At 31.8% G+C, this 16,824-nt stretch overlaps 1 protein-coding gene across 11 annotated transcripts in view; it reads left to right on the plus strand.

Moving 5' to 3' along the window:
• CSNK1G3 (casein kinase 1 gamma 3) overlaps nt 1-16,824 on the plus strand; it is a 91,651-nt gene that overhangs the window by 34,550 nt on the left and 40,277 nt on the right. For all 11 annotated transcript variants that reach the window (XM_039848564.1, XM_039848566.1, XM_039848563.1 and 8 more), the window contains 3 exons: nt 1,445-1,485; nt 5,534-5,603; nt 16,391-16,539. In XM_039848564.1, the coding sequence (XP_039704498.1) occupies nt 1,445-1,485; nt 5,534-5,603; nt 16,391-16,539 (260 nt within the window). The remainder of the gene's footprint in view (nt 1-1,444; nt 1,486-5,533; nt 5,604-16,390; nt 16,540-16,824) is intronic.

Raw genomic sequence — 16,824 nt, forward strand, 5'->3', positions numbered from 1 at the left:
CATTGGATTTTTTTAGGATATTTTCAGCTTGCCAATTCAAAGATTACTGTAATTCATTTGGATACTTTACATACTAATGATATTAAATCTTTATTTTGCTTTGTCATTTACCTGTCTTTGTATATGGTAGAGTTTTTCAAAATACAAAAGTTTAAAATATTTTATGTAATCAAACTGTATAAAATCTTCTGATCTTTTACTTTTTTCTTGTGTACTCAGAAAGGCTTCCATATATTGAGCTGATAAATATTTTTTCTGACATATACGTACCCCTGTGTTCATTGTAGCATTATTTACAATAGCTAAGATATGGGAGCAACCTAAGTGTCCATCGATAGATGAATGGATAAAGAAATTGTGGAATATATATACTATGGAATATTAGCCACAAAAAAAGAAGGAAATCTTGGGACAACATGGATGGACCTGAAGGATATTATGCTAAGTGAAATAAGACAGAGAAATACTGTATGATTTCACTTATATGTGGCATCTAAAAAAACAAAATAAATGAACAAACAAAACAAATAAACTTATGGATACAGAGAACAAATTGATGTTTGCCAGATGGGAGGGGCTTGGGGGATAGGTGAAGATGAAAGGGATTAAGTACAAATTGCCAGTTATTAAAATAGTCATGGGGTTATAAAGTACAGCATAAGGAATAGTCAGTAACATTGTAATAACTATATATGGTGTCAGACGGGTACTAGACTTATTGGAATGATCACTTCATAAGGTATGTAAATGTCTAATCACTGTGTTGTACAACAAACTAATATAATAGTGTATGTCAACTGTAATTAAAAAATAAAAATAAAATAAATATTTTCTTGTTTTATTGCTTATATCTAACTCTTACAATATTTGTAATTAAATTTGCTTATAAGATAAAGTACTAATAATCCTTCCCCCCACCCCCGCAAAGTATTTAGCTAGTTTATCAGAGCCAATCATTGAATAGTTTTTTATTTTATTTTTAATATAACTCAGAATTTTTAATGTATTTTTTATTGACTAGATTACATATGAACCCTAATAAGATTACATCCTATAATGGATTTTAAATGAGGTCTTGATTGGGAGAGGAATTCTGTATTCCTGCTTTTTTACATAGGAGTTCTTGTTTTGAAATTGAGTTTAATGTATGTTTGTTGATTATGAGTTGTGTACAATATTCCAACAAAATTAGGATTTTTCCATTTTTGTAAGTGGGCTAAGTATTTGTTAGTATTACTTTCTACTGTGAATCCAGGTGAAATGCTAAATAAGTCATTGAGTTGATCTTTAATATTTGCTCATCCTTGACCGTTTTGCTAAATAGAAGCAAAAACATATGTATCTAAATGTCTTATATGCTTTTCTTCACCCAGAGTACAGTTTTATATAATATATCTTTAAAAATTAATTACTGACAGAATCTGACATTTTTTTCTTTTTCAAGGGAAAAATTTATACACAAATGAATATGTGGCGATAAAACTGGTAAGTTCTTGTGTCTTGTTTTTCCTTAATTAATTCCTTGTTATTTTGTAATAATTATATTTTAATTACTTTTTTGTTTTCATATTTATAACTTGAATGTTTATTGAGAAAGTGATATGCATAACTGATCTTTTATATTGTCCCAGCATCATCAGGCCCCTTACGTATATAATAACATGTAGGATGTCTGTGTTTTTCTGTGCCATGAAAACTCAATCCCTGTACTTCGGCAGCATTATAGAATTGAATTTTTTAATTTTAGCATTATTTTTAATTTAAGGAAGGGGGCGTATTGGCATTTTTAATTAGTTAAAAATTAGCAAGATTTCTCTTTCTCATTCAAGCATTTGGATATAAGTGTCCTTAGTGTTCAAGATTGTATTCTTTGAAAAAATATTTTTCGGTAGCTTCCGAAATCTCTTTTGCTATTGGTACTTTATATATGGTAAAGCTGGCCATTGTTTGACCTTCAGAGATTGAGAACTGCCTGCTGTGAGTGGAGAATAGTAGGGAAAGCAAATTCTGTGGGACTGTTCTGAAGTCCTAAATGTGCCTGGTATGACAGCTGTAAGATAAGTTTCTTTTGGAAGAGTTGAGATCTGTGAATTTTTCTAAGACATAACTTTCTTCTGGCACAAATTTTCTATCTGGTTTACCAGCCAGGTTTCCCTGAGTTTTGATTTTCCCAGTCTGCCTGCCATTCTCAATCTTATCCCTGCCAATATTGCTACTGTATTAGGGTAATGTGAGATTACTATATAAAGAGAGATGATTACAGGAAGAGGCGAGTGGGAGAAAGAAAAACATTTGAGATGAGCTAGAAAACCATACTAACTTTTAAGTATCTTTGTAAGTACAGACCAAATTTCACTGCAACTAATGCTATTTATTTTCACTGGCAAATAAGATGCACAGTGGGTTTGTGATGCCACCAGAAGTCTGGCGGGCTGATACTGGGTTTGGGAGTGGCATTTACCTGGTCTTTGGGTTTATGACAGAAAATCAGGTTAGGTCATCTCATTAAGATCATCACTGTTAATCAGAGGTAGAGTCGTAATAATCACTACACACAATCAAACTCTCAGTAATATTTAAGAAGAGTTAATTTCTAATTTATAATGAGGTATCTTACTATTCCAGGCTCAGAATGCCTTAATCATTATAAATAAAACAGGAGCCACTGCACTAGGCTGACTTTTCCTTGTCTGTTTCAGTCATTAAGTGGTGACCCTTAGTCCTGTTATTTTCAGATTTGGAACTTGTTTACTCTGTTGATACCATTGATGCCTTAGTAAACATTTATTATGTCAGTCTTCTTGCATATACATACATATATCATCTTTTTAGTGTATCTTCATGCTATATCACTATCTCCTTAATTATTTTTCTTCTTTTTTTTTGACATTCTTTCTCTGTTTACCTTTTTAAAGTACAGTGATCAGCACCACATATAATAATTGTGGTTATTTGGTGTTCTTTGGGGAACTGGGAGTATTTTTGGATCTATGTCTGGTAATTTTTGATTGAAGTATAGTATATAGTTATGTTTGCCTCATATTCATCCAAAAAATATATTGACAGGACAGAAAATTTTTCACATAAACTGTTGGATCATAGTTTAGTACTTTGTTTACCAAGTGTGTATGTCTTTACTCTTACATATTTTTTATTTGTTTCTATTGCAACTGTTTATAACAGATAACATAATTTTGTTCAGAACCTGCATTAAAAGCAATCATTTGAAAATGTTAATGTCTATATACCTTCATTGCTCTGATTTTAGTACTTTGGTATAAATAAAGGCATTCATTATTTGATAATGGTGTTCAGAGAGCAGATTTTAGTGACTACTTTCACCTCTGCTATCTCTTATAAAGGTTTTTATCTTTATTTAACATTATCCTAGTTCAGATTGATACTTTGTTTCAGGATAATTTGTTAATGAACTCAGCCACCATCCTCACATCTTATTTACACTTATATAACAACCTGTATTTCATGAATAATGAAAGTGTCGACCTGTGGTGAGGTAACTTTTATTATATAGTGTACAATAAAATTTTATTGCTAGTAAAGTACTAGAATGAAGTTGAATTGACTCAACTAAGAGCTGGGTTTCTGTTTTTACCTAGGGAATATTAGTGATTAAATAAGTTATCTATTTAATTACATCTTATGGTTAGGTACTTTTACATAGTTAACTGAAAAATTATAGTTAATATAGCACTCACTATGTGGAAGGCACTGTTTTAAGTCACATATATACATATGTATATATGTATGTGTATGAGATATATATCTTTTTAGTTTATCTTTGTGCCATATCACTATCCCCTTAGTTTTTTATTACATATGTATTTATATGTATTATTTAATATGTATTATGTAACATGTAAATATATATATATATAAGAAAGATAAAGTTTTTTTTATCTCTTTTATAATTGAGGCAACTGAAAAATATAGAAAGTCACACAGACTTTAGGAAGTGTCAGAGTCACACAGCTAGTAAATATAGTGGATTCAGGATTCAAACCCAGTACAGTTTGTTTCAGTGTCTGTGCTTTTAAGTATCCTGTTTCTCAAGAACTCAGCTGATTGTTTTCTTTTATAATCTTTATGATTATAAACGTTCCACTGGGGATTTTACTATTTCCTTATATGAAGTTTTTGTCATTGGTCATAGTTTCATTATGATATGTGCTGGTATAAATTTCTTCTTAGTTATTCTGTTTGGGATTCATATTCTTCATGAATCTGTGGTTTGTTATCTTTCAACAGTTCCTGAATGGTTATAGCGATTATTTTTTTCATTTATTGCTTCTGCTCACTTTTCTGTCTCCTTTCCTCCCGAGAGTCTTATCAAATGCATATTAGACCTTCTTCACATGGTATTGTCCAGATCTCTAATCTTTTTTTCTGTATTTTCCTTTTTTCTTTCTTTATGACGCATTCTGTATAACTTATGTAGATGCATCCTACATAATTTCCTAATTCCATAGACATTTTTCTATCTATCTTCCAGTGTCCAAATTCTTTCTGTTGTGTTAATCTGCTGACAAATTGAGTTTTAAATTTCGATTATTACAGAGTAGTTGTTGATGTTTTTTTTTTAATTTCTTGAAGTTCTGTTGGTTTTATGTTTAAGTTTTGTTACCTTGTTTTACTTTCTTGATGGATCTTGTTCAAATTTCCTGTTACCCTTTTTAGTTTGCTGTTTCTTACAGATATTTCACACATATCTTATATCTAAAATCTTTGTTGCTTTTGTTTTAGTTGTCTGTGTGTATGTGTATCTCTATATGAAACTCAAAAACATTATATTGAATGATAAAAGCGAGACACGTACATATAAAACAGATACTATATAATGTCATTTACATGAAATCGAATAACAGACAAAACTAATCCATAGGTGATAGACGTCAAAAAGTGGTTACCTCTGAAAGAAAGATGATAAAAATGTTCAAAAGGTTTTTTGGAGGTGGTGGTTACACGGTTATATACAGTTAACAAAGGTCATGGATCTAATGTTTATACACTGTTTTATTGTAAGCTATATCCCAACTAAAAATTTAAATGTATTATTGCTATTGTCAAAATTTTTGTTATACCCATATTTGTTCTTTCTTACTCTTCTATGACTTCACTTTAACCTAGAATCTTTACAGAAGAAATACACAGGAATTCAGAGCTGAATTCCTGGGGACAGGAGAAATAAAGTAAGGGTCACCATTCCTCTAGTTATGAATGTTTGGAATTTACTTTTCTTCAAGGTCAAAGAATCAATCATAGAAATTTCCCTAATGCTTGATCTAATAGCCACTTAATCTTATGTACATTATGACATCAAAAATTATGTACATTCATTATACATTTTTAAAAAATAAAGTTGATTTTTATATGGCTCTAACGTTAGAGAGAGAAAGGTGTCTAATAGTATATTACATTTTATAAGACTTGACCCCAAGATGTATAACATTTGGAATTGGGGTCTAGTGATCTTTTAATAACTTAAATACTTGTTATTGTGTTTGTTTTTTAATAGGAGCCCATGAAATCCAGAGCACCACAGCTACATTTGGAATATAGATTCTACAAGCAGTTAGGATCTGGAGGTAAAGGCTTGTATTAATTTTTAAATTTGTAATAAAATGGATTGTTATGATAATAGCTTTTTGGTTTCAAAGCATAGTGTTTTAAATTTAAAGTGAATAACTCCTTTAGACTACACTTACTAGACATTTTCTTACTAGAGTCTTAATGTTCCCTTTTTATTTTAAATAGGACATATTTGGAGCTTTTTGTATTGGTACTAATGAGTAGAAAACACTGTGAAAAAATTTAATTTGAGAATATAAGATGAATATAACTTCCATATTCTTAGTTTTTTTTTAGCAATATTATAGTTATTGAAATGACTTATGACATTGCGGTATGCTGAAAATGGCCCTATGAAAGGGCCATATATCTATATCAAATCTTTGGAACCTTTAAATGTTAGAGCAAAGACTTGTACAAAAATGATTAAGTTAAGGGTCTTGAGATGAGGAGATTATTCTGGAATATCTGGGTGGCCCCTAAATGTAATCACAAATGTCCTTGTAAAAAGAGAGGTAGAGGGACACAGAAGAGGAGAAGGTAGAGTGGCTACAAAGGAAGAGATTGCAGTGATAGAGCCATAAGCCAAGGAATTCTGGCAGCCACGAGAATCTAGAAGAGGCTTCTAGAGTCTTTCTTAGACTCTATCAACACCTTGATTCAGCCTAGTGAAACTGATTTCAGATTTCTGGCCTCCAGAACAGTGAGAAAACAAATTTTTGTTATAAGCCACAAGTGTGTAGTAATTACAGTGATATAGGTATATTTTTACATAAACTCTAAATCTAAGTGAGAGTAGGTATTTTGTGTCATTGGAAAAAATTAATGAGAAAATTTCCTATTTTATGTTGCATTTCCTTTATGTTAAAACGACTCACAGCTCAATTTTTTCTTTCCATTTCTATTCTACTAACTGTAATGATTTTTATATGTACAGTTTCTTATAGGTAGAGATATTTTGTTTCCCCAAATTTAATAAGGTGAATTTTTATGTGTCTTTTTATAAGCACATTTATGTTCTAGTTGATAGAGCTCTTTATTTCTTAATACATTATCAATTTTGCATTCTTTTTTTCTAAGAGCTACCTGTAACTGGGGAGAGGTTGTTGCCTAATGAGAAATTGAAATGTTATCAGAAAAAGGAAGATTGGGTGCTGGAAAGTTAAAGACAACCTTTTTATATGCTTAAGCAGTAAAATTATCATTTGGAAAAATAGAAATGAATAATAATGAATAATAGAAATAAATAGAAATCAATAATAGTGAATAATAGAAATGAATAATTGGTTAAGAATGAATAAGTCAATTTAGAGTTTAGGGAGTCATTGAATACTAAAGGTGCACTTTTATTATTACATTCTCTGCCTTTTTAATTTAAAAAATTGCATGAGATAGTAATATTAAAAATTAAACATACATCTTTTACTACTCGAATGCCATTGAGCTGCAGTGTTACACAACTCCAGGGACCACCATTTCCAGGATAGTCTGTGTATATAAGGGTGCTCCCCTGTGCTCCATGGCATAGCATTACATAGATTGAAATATGAATGGTATTGCCTGAAGGTGTTCATTGTGGTGACTCTGAAACTCTGACAAGTGTATCCATATGTTTGAGTATATCATATGAATTATGTGAATTTTGGTTACTTGTTAATGTTTTATCAATCATGAATTTTTAAAACATTTTTGAGTACCCATGTAAGCTTTGTAGAAACAAGAGCATTTAATTGTTTGTGGAGAGATTGTTGACTTTAAAATAATTCGATTTTGCAATTGATATTTGAAAAGATTGTTTTTGGACTGCTCCTAATCATAAACAGGCCATTCAAAGTAATTTAACCTATAACTTGTTTTTTAGGTTAAATTAACCTAATACAATAGGTTATAAAATAGATATATTTAATCAATATCCAGAATATATAAAGAACTCTTAAAATAGATATATTTAATCAATATCCAGAATATATAAGGAACTCTTAAAACTCAGCAGCCAGAATACAAACTATCCAGTTCAAAAATGGGCAAAAGACTTGAACATACATTTATGTAAAGATATATGAATGGCCAATAAGCACATGAAAAGATGCTCAATATCACTAATCATTAGGGAAATGTAAATCAAAAATAAAAAAGAAAAACTTACCATTTCAGACCCATTGGAGTCACTGTTATCAACCAAACAGATGAAAAACAAACCAGAAACCAGAAAACAGGTGTTGGTGTGAATGTGGAGAAATTGGAATCTTTGTGCATCTTTTGTGGGAATGTAAAATTGAACAGCTCCTATGGAAAACGGTGTAACTATTCCTCAAAAAGTAAACATAGAATTACTGTTTGGTCCAGCAACTCCATTTCTGGTCATATGTTAACACGGTCTTTCAACACAAAAGAATTGAAAGTAGGGACTCAAACAGATATTTGTATATCCATGTTCCTAGCAACATTATTTGCAATAGCCAAAAGGTAGAAACAAACCAAGTATCTATTGATGGGTGGTGCATGGATAGACAAAATGTGGTATATACATATAATAGAATATTATTTAACCTTAAAAAGGAAGAAAATTCTGACACAAGATATAATATAAATGAACTGAAGGGCATTATGCTAAATGAAATAAGCTAGTCACAGAAGGACAAATGCTGTGTGATTCCACTTATTTCAGGTGCCCAGAATAGTCAGGCTCATAGCAATAGAAAGCAGAATGGTGGTTGCCAGGGGCTGAGGGGAGAGATGAATGGGAAATATTGCATAATGGGTACAGAGTTTCACTGTGGGATGATGAAAAAGTTCTGGAGACGGATAGTGATGATGTTTGCACAGCAGTGTGAATGTTTCTAATGCCACTGAACTGTACACTTAAAAATTGTTACAATGATAAATTTTATATAATGTATATTTTATACGGTGAAAATGTACATTAAAATAGATTTATTCTGAATTATTTAATGAGATGTTTGTGAAAAATATATAACTTACCTACTTCTACGTGTTTGGGTTTTGATCCTTCTCTAACTCCATATGTCTCTTTTTTTTCTTTAACTTGCCTAACAATATCCCTTTTTTCTTTCTTATTTTGTTCACTGAAACTGTTACATGTAGTAGGATTATACAACTTACTGCAGTATGCATATGAAGGGCTGATATTACTCTTTATATTACTTAGCTTTCCATAGGATTAGAATATTGTTTTATGCCATTATTACTTTCTGTGATAGCAAAAGTTTAAGGTGTTAAATAGTCTTGTTTTATCATATCCATTCAGCATTTTTTTGAGTAAAGTGAAGATCTAGATTTGGTTTTTCATAGATCTAGATGGTTTTTCAAGCTAGGGAAGTGGATGAGATCTCCCAGGGGAGAATATAGAGAGTGACAAGAGAAGAAGAACAGACAAAACTATGCTGACCACTGACTGCGTTGGGTAGAAATGAATATCACTGTCAGTAACAAAAATCATGACAGCAGTATCTTAAACAAGTAAAGGGATGTTATGTGAGGAAAAATAAACAAGGAATTTCGGGGTGGACAATTGTAGGGTTTATATAGCTTCTCTAAAGTAAGGAATCAGGCTCTCTAGTTTCCTGCTCCTATTTTTAGTATGTGGCTTTCATCATTATGGTCTTGGATATGTTGTAACAAGAGTGAGGGAGGAAAGGATGAAATTACTGTCTCTTTAAAGATAACTTCCAATTGTTTATCTCCTGCATCCATTCTTAAAATCTAGTTATACTGTATGTTCCTACTGGAATCAGAAATTAGAATATACTTAGAATTTTGCCCACTACATTCTTTTCCTGTTACTTTTCCTCTGATTTTTCTCTGTTCCAAAAGACCTGTTTCTTCTTCTGGTTTATCTTGTTCCCTTAGTGGCACACCCATTCAAGTTGAAAATATTAGTCATCTTTGACTTTGGCCTTTCGGCATAATGAGAAAGTTCTGTCAGTTCTTTCTTTTCTGGTTTCCATTGTCACTTTTCTTTGAATTGTGCCTCCTTTTGTACATCTCACCTCCTAATCTTCATTACTTGTAGAGGGTTATCATTTAGCATAAAGTCCAAATTTCGTTCTCTTTCTAATGACTCAGTTTTTGCACTAAACTTACTTTTTCTTGAATAGATCTTATGATTTTCACATGTCTGTTCTTTTTTTCTGGAATGTCTTTCTCAATGAATTCCTTGTTTCTTCTGGCCCCAGCTAAATGTCACCTCTTTTGCAATGCATTTTCTGATATCTGTTTGTTTCTCTCCAGAAAAGCTGCTTCTTTGACCTGAAATTATTTGGAATATATCTTTATTTTTCTTTTATCATATCATGTTACATTATTTGCTTATGTCTATCTCCTCCATTAAAATTTAAACTCTTTGAGGGCAGTGAAATAATACATGCATCTTTTTATCCTTGAAACTGAGAAGAATGATTGACAATTGTAGGTATTTGGTAAATGGTTGAATTGATAAATTTTTAAATGAGAATAATAGACTGTTTTCTTTTATTAGATGTGAAGTTGCAATACAAAAATCTCCAAATTTTCCTATAGCTTTTTAACTTCTGTGGTTGTATGTTTAAAGTTTGATATTTTAATATACAAAATTGTTATATTAAATTTTGAGTTTATTCTATTTCTGACAGTCATATAATTTCAAAAATTTAATTTTTATTATTCTCCGATGAGGTAAATTTGATTCCTCATTTTAGAGCTCTAGAAATAGAAGTAAAAAAATCAGTAATGAGTATTTTTTAAATTAACAGAAATGGTAAAGCAAGGAGATGTGCAGATAGTTATTTAATTAACCGAACTATACACTTCAGTCATCTAAAAATAATACTTTCTAGAGAAGAATAGGTTTAAATTATTAGAATTAATCCATTTTTTAAAATTTACTTAAAAAAAATTTAGTCGAATTGCTGATACTTCATGAAAATGCATGGAAAATATTTTGAAGTTTATGGGGAAATTTTCTTTGAAGGTCTGTGATTCTGAGTAATGCTTCTTTATATTAAATTATTTCCTTGACATCAAGTGGTTGAAATAGGTGATACTGGGGGGAAACTGCAATTATTTATTTATTGTAATTTCTTTATCAGCTGGTATCTTTATCACAGAAAGTAAACTAACCTTTTTTTCTGTCAAATTATTACTTATCAAAAGAAGTAAAATCTTTTTCTCTCATAAATTACTATTCATGGCAAATCTCTTATCTATAGAAATGATGTTAAATATACTATTTGAGACCACGCATATGTTAAGTTATTGTTTCTCAAGTGAGTGGCTTGATTTTTTGATATTCCTGGAACTATGTAGTTCTGAACAATATGTAATTGGATAATAGCAGCAGTCACTGTTTCTAAAATTATACCTCTGCTTAATATTGCCTTCTAAGAGCTGTTAAAAGAGCTTCTCTTCCTTCTTTATACTGACCCCTCTGCCTTCTTTGTGCCTTGTTAAAAAGTCAGGATTTGTATGTTCCCTATGTGTTTTGCTCTCATTTATAGATGTCTCCATTTTCATATTCTTTTCAAGATTATTTAGCTCTGTCAGCTAAATAAATGTTGGTAATTCTGTAATGTATGGAAATTTTATCATACTGTTCACTTGGGGGAAAGATTGTGGGTAATAGTAGCATTAGCCTTTTAAATGTGGATATACACATAAAGTAATATCTGAAATTCTTTTTATTCACTGAGTTGCCAGATTAGAGTTACTCTGATCATGTCTTAAAAATTTAAGAAATTTAAGAAATTCTGCTCTCCAAGTATCCTTTTTGAGAAAATCAAAAGAAAATATTATAAAAACCATGAGAGTTAAGTGAATAAACTAATTAGAACGTTGCCTACTGAATTTGGTGTTAACAAAAATCTGAAATTTAGAATAATTTATAAATGTACGAATAGGATTATCACAGAAAGGACGATTGTGTCTTGTTTACAGCGGGGTGGCTTTATTCCTTTGATTTGGGGTTAATTGGTAAAATTTTGCTACTAAACGTGAGTGCTGTGGTGTTTTAATGGAATGATTGTTACCGAGTCTGGAACTCATTGTACCTGTTTGTTCATATCAGAGCTTATTATTCAAGTAGGGCAGCAATTCTCAAATTTTTGGGTCTCAGCATCCTTTATACTATTAAAACTTTTTGAAGGTCCCAGAGAACTTTTCTTATTGTGGATTATAGCTATTGAAGTTACCATATGAGAAATTAAAACAAATATAAAAATCTTACTAAATTAATTTATTTAAATATAATATTTTAAAATCACAACTGTATTTTTCAAATAAAAAAATGTGAGAAAAGTGGCCATGTTTTAGATATTTTGCATATCTCTTTGATGTCTGGATCAATAGAAAACAGATAGATTCTGATGTCTTCTGCATTCAGTCCTTTGTCATATATCACAGCTTGTGTAGCCTCTGGAAAATGTGTTCACTTGTGAGAACAGAGTGAAAAAGGTAAATAACGTGTTAGTGTTATTTATAATTAATTATAAAATAATTTTGTTGTCACTGACCTCCTAAAAATTAAGTCTCAGGGACCACCCACCCCTGTCCCCAAGTGTCTCCAGATTTATGTTGAGCATTGCTAAACTAGGAGTATCTATATGCATTTGTGCTAAAAGTTAAGAATGCTTTAAAGCAAAACTTCTTTGGAAAAGAACATAGCCATGTGATGATTCTGTACTTAATATTTCTAATGAGATTTTACATTTTCTTAACCAGATCTCTGAAGCTTAAATTTCCTAATAAGAATACCAGTTCTTTTGTTCTAATCTTTCCTACATAAATACTACTGGACCTGAAAATGGAAAGAAACATTGTGATATTTCTTTTAATTTCATGTATGCCTAACTCTTGCCCACCTATAAGGAACACAAAGTACTAAACACTCTTTAAGAATGTTAGACCCCCTAAAGTTGTTTTGTGACTTAAATGAATTAATGTTGTTTTGTCACTTAAATGGAATATTGAAATATAAAATGAAGTATTTAGTAAAATTAATTTTGGGAGAATAAGGGTAAAACTGTATTTTCAGATAATATGTGAATTTTGTATTCATGCCCATTTTTGAGCTTTTCTTGGGGAAAAAATATACTTGTCTCGAAAATTAGAGATGCTAATAAGCATCCCTGAAAATTAGTGATGTTAGAAATGATCAGAACTAACTTTGAATTCACAATGGATGGCTTTTTATAGTAGTCTCAAAAATAATTTTAGAACAATTGGAATTGGGTGGAGTAAAAGTTTATAGTTGAAAATTCACTGGATATAAGAACAAATACAAAAGCTTGCTTTTGCCCATGAGTTGGATCACATCCATGTAATTCAGTAGCCAAATACTTTGATCAAGAGACACAACTAATAACTTAGTACCTTTGTTGCTCTGCCTTCTAAGCCTTCATTCTGAGCCTCTCTCTTCTCAATTACTCTCTTTTCTCTCACTTCTCTCCCTTCCAAAAACACTTTTCCTTGTGATCTTGATTACCATATTTTTAATGCTGTGATTGTTTTGTTTTGTTTATGTGTAGGGTACTCCCTAGCCTGTTAGTTGCAAGTTTTCCTAACTCTTAACAATTTAATTTGCTTTCTCAGTGTTAGAAAACTACTGAAACTTGTTATGGAAAATGAAATTCTAGTTGAGCCTTTACAAATTCTAGTTTGGTCTTTACAGTGTTTGTTTTACATTCTTGATTTAAAAAAAAGTAAGTCTATTACCTCAGTGCCAAAATTTGTGTCAAGATACATTATTAATAGTTATCTAAGAATTTTCTGCATTCATTGACTCATAAAATAGTATATCTCAGGAGTCATTTAGAAATAGACCGACCTTCCTTCCTTCCTTCCTTCCTTCCTTCCTTCCTTCCTTCCTTCCTCCCTCCCTCCCTCCCCTCCCTCCCTCCTTCCTTCCCTCCTCCCTCCCTCTCGTTCTTTCTTTTGTTCGTTCGTTCTTCTTTCTTTTGTTCTTCTTTCTTTCGTTCTTTTCTTTCACCAAAGATCTATACTGAGTCATATTTTCAAGTAAAATTATGTTGTATGGTAAAGTTGAGATATTTTCATTCAAATTGGAGGCTAAGTGTCTGTTTAATTTAGTCAGTGAATTGTAATGCTGTTCATGAAATTGGCCCGTAAAATAGAGATACATAATTTTGAGATACTTTGAAACCATTAAAGAAAGGACATTTTAGAGAAAAGTGAAGTAGTTTCTTTTTGTCCCTTTACTGGTCTTTTTCACGATGTTATTTTAGAAACCCAAAGGTATAGTATGTATATAGCTTGATTGAATGTGCATGTTAGGTACACAGTAATTCTCCTCCCAATAGTGAGTTGGCTTATATGAAGTATAGCAGAGCAAATTTACTTATGCATACCTCTTCTTGGCTATCAGAAATAATGTGTGAAGAATTATGAATGAGGGTCATGCTTAATGAGATAGCTTAAAAAGAGAAGACTTGAAAGTTAAATAAAAATTAAAGTTTACCTACTTGGGTGGCAGAACCAAGGTAGAAATTTTTTGGAATGCAGCCTTAGAAGAGCTCAAACCAAGTGAGGCAAAGTAAATTTGGGCCTTGGAGTGGATATGTTCCTTTTGTTAGGGAGGTATGGTGAGAAGGGAGAAGTCAAACTTATAGAGCAACAGAATCTGAATAGTATACTTTGCTTTGTTCTTAAGAACTCCAAAATGAAGTTAATGGTTAAGAATAGAAGTAAGGCTATGTAACTAAATATTGTGGAGAGTGTTTGAGAAATACTAGCTCAGTTAAAATTAATACATGGATTAAATAAATTTGGTCTACATCTTTTTCTAATTCAAGTTTTTCTTTGTGATCCCTGAAGAATTTTTAAATGTGCATTTTTACTCCTGATTGCAAAAACAGCATATATTTCTCATAACAATTTGGAAAAATTTTTTAAATATAAAAGAGAAAGCAGAAATCACCTGTATTTTTAGTAAATATCAACTTTCGGTGATCTAGAGTGGAAAATAGTCATTGTAGAAATTATTTTAAAAGTTTAGTAGCTGAGAGCTCTTGATAAGTCTTAATTTCTACGCCAAGCTCTTAATGTACATAGCATAGTAAAAACAGTATTTCAGAGTTGGAATAAAGTTTAGTGAGCCTCTCATCCACAATTTCTAAACTTCTTTTTCTGCTTTTACACATATGAGTGGTAGATCTGACACACATATGACAAGCATGGCTCTGGTAAGGGAAGGGTGGTTCAGATGAAGATAATAATTCCCAGTGGCAGGGGGAAATGTGTGTGTGTGTGTGTGTGTGTGTGTGTGTGTGTGGCGGGGGTGCTGACATATACACATGGAGGGGTGTATGAGAATCTGTTTCTGGAGAGGGGATAGCAATGTATGCAATTTGAACTTGTTCTCCTCCCGCCATGATTATATTATCTTACCTCCTTATCCGCAGATGTTTTGCTTCTTCACTCATTCACATTTGAGAAAAACTGGTCTTATCTAAACTACTAATATGATAAATGAGCAAACTGAAGCCTACTTGAGAGGTTGAATGGTTGGTTACTCTAAGAACCTAGTTGACCTGGCTTCTAGTTCAATATTTTCTGTTTTAATATTCAAAATGTTAAGAGTAAACAGTAAGAATGAAGTTATGTTCCCTAAACTATTTTAAAAAGAATGGAAAAGTTTTATGATATTTTCAAAAGACTTTTTTTTTCTTTCTAAAAAAACCAAACCACTTGGAAGTAAAACCAAGACATTTAAGATAGAAGTTCATTTTCTCGAGACAAATAAATAGATAAATGCAAAGGTAAGATATATTGATCACCTATTTTATGTTTGTTGAGAGTCTTTTAGTTCTAAAAAGAAGATACAGATGATTCTGTGCAGTTAGACTTTATATTTGGAGTTCGTATTATTTTATATTGTTGAATAATGAATTATTTAGTAATTAGTGTCATAGAACAAGAAACTTATCTCCCAATTTCCATGGGTCAGGAGTCGAGGCATGGCTTAGCTGGATCCTCTATTCAGAGTTTTACCAGGCTGAAATCAAGACGTAAGTCTGGACTTCAGTCTTACCTGAGGCTCTCTGGTTAGTCCCAGAATTCACTTCCTCGTGGCTATGGGACCAAGGACCTCGATTCCTAGGTCCTGTCCATCATTCCCTGGTAGTTTGCTTCTGTAAAGCTGACAGGAGAGCTTCCTTGCTGCTCTGAATATCTGACTTCTGGACCATCTTTTTAAAAGGCTTACCTGATTAGGTCTGGCCCACCAGAATAACCTCCCTTTTGGTTAAAGTCTACCGATAGGGGCAATAATTATATCACCTTTGCCATATTGCATAACCTGTTCACAAGAGTGAAATCTGAGAATATTGCCCATGCTTAGGGGGAAGGGACTATACAGGGTGTGTACACCAGAGGATGGGAATTTGGGAGGGTGATTTTAGCATTATGCCTACATGAGGTTATTAAAGAGAACAGTGACTCCTTTGTTCAATAAAATTCAGATCTTTCCTAAGTGCCAAGCATTTCTCTAGGTAATGGAAATATAAGACCAAAATGTCCATTTCCTGTCTATGATGAGGTGGAAGAGACCAACAATGAAGCACTGTTTGTAATGCAGTTCAATCCTGCAGCTGTCCTAGAGGTGTAACCAGGCTACACTGTGAACATCAGTGAGAAGGCTGGGTCAGGAAAAGTTTATCGTATGGAAAAGTAAAAGCTATAATTCTTGAAACTATAAAATTAAAAAAAAAAGTATTGTTCATTGATTTTCTAGGAAGAAAAGTTTGATATTGAAGATAAAGATGATATGAAAATGCTTTTTCTTTTCCCCCAGATGGTATACCTCAAGTTTACTATTTTGGTCCTTGTGGTAAATACAACGCTATGGTGCTGGAACTGCTGGGACCTAGTTTGGAGGATTTGTTTGACTTGTGTGACCGAACATTTTCTCTTAAAACAGTTCTCATGATAGCTATCCAACTGGTAAGTAAAGCAGGACGATTTGAAATTGTTTGAACAATTGTGTGTTTCTTTGGTCACAAATTTATATTAAAAGTTTAAAGTTTTGTGACATTATCTTACAGAGCATTTGACCTAATAAAAACGTTTCTCTTTTCATATCATTGTCTTTTTAGGAGAATATAACTTAAATAACTAAATCAGGTGTTTTTATTTGTATGAAAGAATTGATATCTTATTACTTTAGGATCAGAACACACAGTTTGAGAATTGTTTCCAGCACTCTTCATTTGGAAGATGAATACTTAG

Source organism: Pteropus medius, unplaced genomic scaffold (assembly GCF_902729225.1).
Source record: "Pteropus medius unplaced genomic scaffold, Ma_sr-lr_union100, whole genome shotgun sequence".
In the NCBI taxonomy this organism is placed as follows: Eukaryota; Metazoa; Chordata; class Mammalia; order Chiroptera; family Pteropodidae; genus Pteropus; species Pteropus medius.